Below are 8,365 nucleotides of genomic sequence, written 5' to 3' on the forward strand. Positions count from 1 at the left end.
GGCATCTGTAACTTAGAAGGGATGCTTTTTTCTGTGTGTGCCTAAACCCCTCCAAACCGTTCTCTTTGGAAATGTAAATAAAATGCAAAGCCTTGTGCAGATGTGTCCTGTGTTTCCTACCAGCTGTCACTTCTGTCAAACTACCATCCCCCGGTACATGAGGGTGAAGGACCTTGGCCACCAAGGCCACGCTTCAGTGCAGGGAGATGAGCTGCGTTTCTTTGGCAAGGCTTTGAGATGAATCTTCCCCCATCTCTCTGTCTCCCCCACCCTGCAAAACCTCAGCAATCCTGCCATCACTTGGAGCTAAATCCCAACATCCTTCCTTCCCTCCCACAACATCCCCTTCTCTCCTGGATTCCCAGCACCGTGTCCTCTCCTGTGAACAACCTGTTGGAATCCTCACAAGCTCCAGCAAAACAGGTGAGGCAGTTCTGCTCCTCCTTGCTTGGTCATGACACACTCCTGAGCTGAGGACAGAGGAGGAGGTGGGGATGCTCAGTTGGAGTACGAAGGCAGGACCTTGCTCACTTCTGATCCCTGTGAACTGTGGGGAAACCAGGACAAAGCCCTCACTGAGTGGGTGGACAGGAGATACAAGCTCTTCACAGGCAGGTTAGAGCCTTCAGGACAGGCTGAGTCCCACCTCCAAGGGACTCATTTCCTCCTGGACATACCACCCTTAGGAAATCCTGCTGAGCTGGGCACTAGAGGAAAGTGCCCCCTTGCCTGCTCCACACATTTTTTAAAAATCTCAGCTGTTGAAATAGTGCTCCTTTGGCTGAACAGTGCTTCTCCATCAACTTTCCACTTTTGATTATAAAACTGGAGATCTCTGAGCATCTGTGGTGAGAGGAGGATTGCCACCAAGCCCTGTGCTGCAGGCTCTGGTTGTGTTGTTTGTGTTGCTACAGGTGCTCTCTGAATCTGCCATATCACAAAAGTGAAATAACATCCTTCAGGCTGAAATCGGAGACTCATCAGCTCCAAAAGCCTCCATCTAAAATGAGCAGATGTTCTGCAGATGGTATGCCTGTATCCTCCCTCACCTCCAGGCAGCTCCATGCCTTGCTCATGTATTCATGTTGACGCCTTTAGCGGGGTCCTGATTACTCAGCAGCAAGTGAAGATCCACAGCACTCTAAAAGGAAGACAAGAGCAGGACCTTCCTGCCTTGCTTTTATTTTAGTGAATCTCTAATTACACAGAAAATAAAAGAGAAAAATTGTTGCGCTGTTTAACAGTGGAATGTACCGTGGCAGCTGAGATCTCAGATACAAGCCTTCAGCCGTGCATCCTGAGAAGGTGGGTGGAGCTGATAAATGGCTGGAAGGCACCAGTTAGGAATGCTGACAGTGTTTGCACAGCACATGGTGTTTGATTTAGGAGTGGTTCTTGAATTGCTGAGTCTCTTAAACAGAGGCTGACAATTCAACATATTAAAGAATAAAAACTTGATAAATACTTTTATGGATAGTACTACTATTTTCCAAACTGATGCACAGTCACAGAATCGCAGAGTGGTTTAGGTTGGAAGGGACCTGAAAGATCTTCCAGTTCCAAACCCCCTGCCTTTGGCAGGGATGTAACCTACTGGGTCAGTTTCATCAAGATCCCATCCAACCTAACCTTGAACACTTCGAGGGGTGGGGCAGCCATACTTCTCTGGGCAATCTGTGCCAGTGCCTCATCATTCTCTGAGTAAATGTATGTATCAGCACAGATATGTTCCAGCTCATGTTATATAAATATTTATACAATTTTCAAAAAGCACATATTTATTCCCCACAAAGTCACTATCAAGTTATTTTTCTTTGGTAAAACCAAATTTCTAAGCACTAATATGATTATTTTTATGATTCATATTGTAGTTGCTCATCCAAGGTCCAGGCACAGGCTAGTTCTTTCATGAAAAAACAGGGAAAGGATGGTCCCTGCCTGAAAGAATTTACAGGCTTGGAAATATCCCTTTTACATAGAATAAAAACTGTGAGCAGAGGAACCACACCAGTATGTTCATTACACTGAGGACAAGCCATGGTTGTTGTAGCAGTAGAAGAGCGTTGTGGACTCTCTGAGCTGGCAACTATTCCTTTTGCTAAAGTGGTAAGGATTTCTGTTGTGGAATTGAATGTCATTAGCCACCCTTGATTCTGATTTGGGGAAATCTCTCAGATGAGCAAGGTAAACTCATCTACTGCCCTTCACCCTGCCTGAGTGAAAAGCTTGTGTGAGCAGAGAGGTGATGGTCCACCCATCTTTTCATCTCTGCAGCTGCAGAAGGAAAAGTTACCACTCCAGCATTGAAGACATGGTGGATGTGAACTCTGTCAGCTATATCCAGGATATGATCTGAAACATCTACATAAGTCAGCCCAAAGAATGGGATTTGCAGCCTTTAGAGGTCCAGGACATGCAGATCTTCCAGGTCTCCCTGTTTTCTAGTAAGCATTAATCTTTTAAAATTTATTGCAAGTCACAAAACCTGGGGTCCCAAGCAGACCTCACCGGTGCATCCAGCACTGCCAGTTCTGCTGGTCTGGTAAAGGGAAAATTCAAGCATTTCTATTCAAAGCAGCACAGATAACTCAGACAGAGGTTACCTCTGAGGAGGTCCTCAGAGGATCCCTGAGGATGCTTAAGAGAACTGAAAGCAAAATGTAAGATGGGTTTAGTGATAGGTTTACCCAAATGCACAAAGCATTCAGGAGTCTGGGCCCAGCTTGATGGAGCCTTTCATGAGGACAGGCTTCAAGGGAAGTGAATCAGTCTAAATTCTAACTGGTTTTCCCTCTGTGCCTCAAGCTCCTGCTCAGATCAATGCTGTCTTCTGAGAGGATACAGATCCAGCAAAACTCCTGGGGTATTCAAAGCAAGAAAGCTGGTGTCCATGAGCATAATGCAGATTTTGTGCAAATTATTTCCTTATATACCATACTGACAATTTTCAGAATTAACATCTCCCCCAGGAAGATTTTTAGGAAGCGTTGTATTTGTCTGAGCCTTTTCTTTTGGTTGCTGGCAAAAGGAAGCATCTTGAAACAAAAGAGAGTGAGGCAAGGTTGGTAGAGGGGATAACACCTTTTATTTAGACCAACAGAAGCTGGAAAAATAAAAAGGGGAAAAAGTCCCCATGCAAGCTGAAGCAGAATCTGACAGACATGGTAATGCCTCATGTGCCATAAAACATGGATAGTTTTATCCGTCTGTATCAGCTGATCTAATAAAATATATTGTCTCTCATTACAAACTTTATGTTACATCTCTGGACAATCATGCCCATGGCAATTTTGCAACCAGAATGAAACGAAGACACAGAAGTGATGAGTGCCCTGAAGACAAATTTGGAAGCAACAGTGCACTTAGAATGACCTGGAATGAAGTAAAGGAGACCCTGAAGGGCTGTGGTCTGGTTCTGGAGAGGTTATTTAGGCTAGCTCTGATGTAATACTCTGTGTTTAATAAATTAACACAGACACAGAATCATCATAGAATCACAGAGTGGTTTGGAATTGGGAAGCAACCTCAAAGACTATCTAGTTCTATTCCCACCCCCCCCACCGCCGGCCCTGTCATAAGTAGGGACACCTTCCACTAGAACAGGTTGCTCAAAGCCCCATCTAACCAGGCCTTTAACATTTCCAGGAACGGGGCATCCACAGCTTTCTCAACCTGTGCCAGTGTCTCATCACTCTCACAGTAAAGGATGTCTTCCTTATACCTAATCTAAATCTCTCCTCTTTTATCTTCAAGATGCTCCCCCTTGTCCTGTCATGATGTGCTCAGGCAAAAATTCACTCTCCTTTTTTTATAAATCCCCCTTTAAGTACTTTCAAGTTCACCTTCACTACATCCTTGTGAGTGTTTTGATTTTGTGATAGTCTTACAACCACTAAATCTGTGGTGCTGCCCACATTCTATATTTGGTGGAGACAGGATATTGGAAACAATGTCATGCAAAGATAATAATCAAATATTTATGGTCAATTTAAGAGTTTATGTTCAAGCAGAGATTCAGGTTTGGTTTTATTTACCTTGCACAAATTACTCAGTGCCCAGAGATTGTATGTGTGAGGAAGAAAATGCCACCACCTTGGACAGATTGTAGACACACTGTCGATCTGTGATCAGTGTAAATGAAAAATGGGATCAGTGAAATTGTTTGGGATAAACTGCTTTAAAACAGCAGTGCACTTAGGCCAAAATGCTGTGAAAGTGTTGACTGGTTTTGATACAATCAGTTGTCAAGGCAGAGGTGGACGCACAGGCACACCTCACAGGGCTCACTGGAGGTGCCTCCCTTGGAAGGGATTATTCAGCCCTCAGTCGCCACTCACACAGCAGCGCACGAGGTGTGTGCTGGCAGCCAGCCTGAGTCCACCCTGCACCTTGCTGGTTGCCAGAAAACTAATGAGCAAATACTTCCGCTTGCAGGCTGTCCCCTCCCCTCTCCCTACACCTGCAGCTAGAACCAGCACTCTGCCTGGGACAACCTGGAACCTCTGTGGCAGCAGCTGGGCTGGGAGCGGGGGAAAGCTGACCCAAGGAAGAAAGACCAAGGGAAAGAGGATTGGAGCACAGCTGGGAGCCATCCTGCGTGTGGGGTAGGACACCAGCACTGAGCAGCAGGTTTTCCCAAACAGCTGAGCCCTCAGCTCCTGGGGAAGATGAGCATTTCATCGGAGCACAAGCCCCTTGGGAAGCAGGTCACCGGCAGCCTGCATACGGTGAGTAAGGTATGTCCTCAAGGGCACAATTCCCTCATGTGGGATCAAAGCACCCCTGCTGGGCTGCATTCAAGTGGGTTTTTTTCCCCCATATGCTAATCTGAAGACACCAGGCCTTGCCAAATATATCCCTAAGAAGAAGATTCTAGTTAAAAAGCTGAGCCTGTGTGCACCTGTTGTGTTTCTGGAGGGCCAGGTCTCTCACAGGCATGCAAGATCTGACAACAGCAAATTACCAGAGTGGTTCTTCTCCTTTGGCAAGAAACGGGATTCAATTAATACAGAATTTAATTGGTCAATTCCCTAAATAAAAGCCTGTTGTAGGTTTTGGGGTTTTCAACAAGTCTTATGAGTCTCTAATGATGCCAAAGCTGCCCTGTGTTGTTGACATGCAGGATCATCAGGTGGGAGCAGTAGTTTTTCTACCTATAAGGAAGATTATTGGCAGTCTCAGACAAGCAGCATGTTACTAGGTGGGAATCAGTGATGAGATTATTTCTTTTTACTCTTTTTGCTTTCAGTCTATTGCTAACCAGTTTGTCTTCTTGCTTAAAGCTGAACAATCTCTTCTCCAGACCTCTCTGTATTAAGAAAACCCAAGCTTCCTATGTTGCACTTTTCAGATGTAAGTTGCAAAATGCTTTCCTATGGAAGTAACTATTTTACAGATTAGTAAACTGGGGCACAAATGGATGGAATGACTTTCCTGAGTGTCTTGCTGGCTATTTACAGAACTGGGAATCAGCTGGTGCCAGTACTTCCCGTCCACTGGGAACCACTTTGATGCCAGGCTAAAACAATGAATCAAGATGCAAGAACATGAAGTTGGCCTACTGTATAAAGGAATAAATGTTATCCATTTGTATTAGTGACAAACAGCATGAAACATCTGACCTGCCATCTGACAAAGGAGCAAAGGCTCAAAAGCCTGAGACTCTCCTGTCAAACGGTCCCTGGTGGGGAGTGCTGTTGGTAGCTCTTGGACTAATAGCAAATCTCCTAGGGAGAGACTTGACTACAGAAACAGCTTTGGGCTGTGTTTTTCAGTAGGTGGAAATCACAAGATAGTGTCAGACAGAATAGTACTTGTCTTCTTGACCCAAGTGTAAATGATTGCTCTTGAAATGAAACTGCCCACACTAGTGCAAAGCAATATTCCAGCAGGCTCTTTGACCTGAACCTCCTCTTGCTTCCCTGGCTTGCTTAGGGTGTGAGCAAATTTCTGCTAAATCTGATCGTTTGCTCCTGTTTAAAGGAAAAGTCTCCATTGCACCAGGCTGTCTGTTCCTAGTCCCATCCTTTTGTCAGCTCTGTGCTCGTTAAATCCTCTATCAGCCAATCCAGCTCACTAAGATGAAAGAGAAGCAGAGCTGGCATGAGGTGATCAAGAGAGCACACAGAGAGGTACAAGAACAGAACAGGGAGAGGGCACAAGAGCCCTCCCTTCTCTTGGTGTGTGCTGTGAGATCAGCTCACGTCATCCCATGGGTCTGTAGCCATGTGATCCAGCTAAGCACTTAAGTACACACTTCACCTGAGGCATGTGACCAGCAGCACTGAGGCAGTTCCTTTTGTGATCAGATCCAAGAAAGTGCAGGTGAACTGCTGAAAAATAGGGTTGTTTATTGACTGACGCCTTCCCAATGGCAGGTGTGGCCTGGCCTGGCTTGTGACTTGCATTACAGTAGTGCTGGCAGGAGAAAAAGAACTCTCTCTTTCTTTCTTTCTTTCTTTCTTCCCTTTTCTTCTCATCTACTGAGTACTACATAAAATGACCAAGTGCAAAGGGAAGCTAGTAAAATTTTTCAGAACTGAACATACAAGAAGGTCAATTTAAAAAGTCCAGCTTTCCAGGCATTCAGGCCTCCTTCAATTCACACAATGGTGTTAATACAGAGGGTTAAAAAATGCGAACAAACACACAATCTTTACATTTTTCCATTTTAAGTCCATGTCAGGTGCATGAAATATTTCCTTTATTTCCTAACTAAAGCCATCACACATTTTTAGGCGCTTTGCTAAAGAGCTTCTGTCCTGCATCTCTGACATGATGGATTTTTGTGTCTTACTTCAGTGTTTGCAGCTGAACCCCTAGATGAGCGGAAGCCAATTCCACCTATTTATAAAGTTTTAAAGGCTTTAGTTTCTCCTTTAAAGAGGAAAGGACAGTTCAGATTATAAAAATGAAATAGCACAGCTTTGGGCTCTATCTTTGTCCCTCTGCACATGGGGTGGGTGAGAGCTCATGTACTGCTCTTGCTGTAGGTGGCCCACAGGGACAATGTTTGTGAGCTGCTTAGGAGATCAGTATTGGATCCTGTAGTCACTCCCAGCTTTCCTGGGCAGGGTACTTCTTTTCCCTCTTTCCCACCAGGAAAATGACATTTTCCTACATCCCAAAGATGAGGTGAGGACTTAGCCATTTAGAAATGTCCAAGTCTTTGCTGCTCTGGAGGTGAGAGCTGTATAAGCATCCTGCATCTGCTTTTTCCAATAAATGAGGTAGAGGTTCCCATCTGATACCCACAAAATGGGAGCTCATATTGCTCTTCACACCATCATTCCATCCTCCAGCTGTAGTAATTACATATCCTCTGAACAGAGAGAGACATAATTCTCCCAGGATTTTAGAAGCTGTGGGAAACTTAGAGGAAAGAATTCAAACAATTATCTCTCTTTCTGTAACCATTGTTTATAGATATGATTCTCCAGAGTGTGCTATTCATAGTTCACCAATAGTGTGAGAGAAGATTCCTAAAGGCCAATCAGGTTTTAGGTCCACCACTGTTTCTATCAGAACTGTAGATTTCTAAAAATAAAGTGTCTTCTCATGCCTTCTGATGATGGAGTCTCTGTATAGCCTTTGGCTGTCCCCAGTACAATCATCTATCTTTTCCTTGACACTTCCATGTTGATGACCTCAGACTGATAATGCACACGGCTTTTTGTCACTATTTTTTTTTCAGTTGTCACCAATTGTGGAGTTAAATGTTGGTGGGGAGATGTACACGACAACACTGAGCACCTTGAAGAAACACCCTGGCTCCAAGCTGGCAGAGATGTTCACCGGCCAGCCCAAACTCAGGACTGACTCCGAAGGGAGGTTCTTCATCGACAGGCCAGGCACCTACTTCAAATACATCTTGGAGTACCTACGCAGTAACCAAGTGCCCACCCAGTGCATCCAGGATGTCTACAAGGAGGCGTTGTTCTATGACATAGAGCCTTTGATCAAGCAGCTTGAGGACTCCCCACAGATCTTTGGGGAGCTCGTGGCGAGGAGGCAGTTTCTGGCCCGCGTGCCCAACTACAGCGAGAACATCGAGCTGATGATCCGCATCGCGAGGGCGGAAGCGGTTGCGTCCCGACAGTCCAGCGTCATCGTGTGCGTGGTCAGAACCGAGGAGGACGCAGCCAGGTGTCAGGATGCCTTGAACAGTTTGGACATGGATAAAAAATCCGTGGTAAAGTTTGGCCCCTGGAAGGCTGTGCCCAGTATTTCTGATCTGCTGGACTGCATTCAAATGGATGTTGAAGCCAAAGGGTACAAAATATCCTTTCAGCCCCATGTTGCTGAAAAAGGTTTTCGCTTCAAGTCGCACGACTTCTTCTACAAGTTCCTGTTCACCTGGTGGTAG

At 45.2% G+C, this 8,365-nt stretch overlaps 1 protein-coding gene across 1 annotated transcript; it reads left to right on the forward strand.

Moving 5' to 3' along the window:
* The first annotated feature begins 4,667 nt into the window (after nucleotides 1–4,667).
* KCTD14 (potassium channel tetramerization domain containing 14) lies at nucleotides 4,668–8,365 on the forward strand. The gene is made up of 2 exons (XM_054270113.1): nucleotides 4,668–4,727; nucleotides 7,694–8,365. Exons 1-2 carry the CDS (start codon nucleotides 4,668–4,670, stop codon nucleotides 8,363–8,365), a joined length of 732 nt encoding a protein of 243 aa, XP_054126088.1.

Source organism: Melozone crissalis, unplaced genomic scaffold, assembly GCF_028551555.1.
Source record: "Melozone crissalis strain CALT ecotype California unplaced genomic scaffold, PUWL_Pcris_2 ptg000008l_1, whole genome shotgun sequence".
Lineage (NCBI taxonomy): Eukaryota > Metazoa > Chordata > Aves > Passeriformes > Passerellidae > Melozone > Melozone crissalis.

Excerpts from the sequence above, each read along its gene's own strand:
- KCTD14 (XM_054270113.1), top strand. The coding sequence starts at position 4,668 with ATGAGCATTTCATCGGAGCACAAGCCCCTTGGGAAGCAGGTCACCGGC. Across the intron at positions 4,728-7,693 it reads TCACCGGCAGCCTGCATACG|TTGTCACCAATTGTGGAGTT; the intron begins GTGAGTAAGGTA and ends TTTTTTTTTCAG.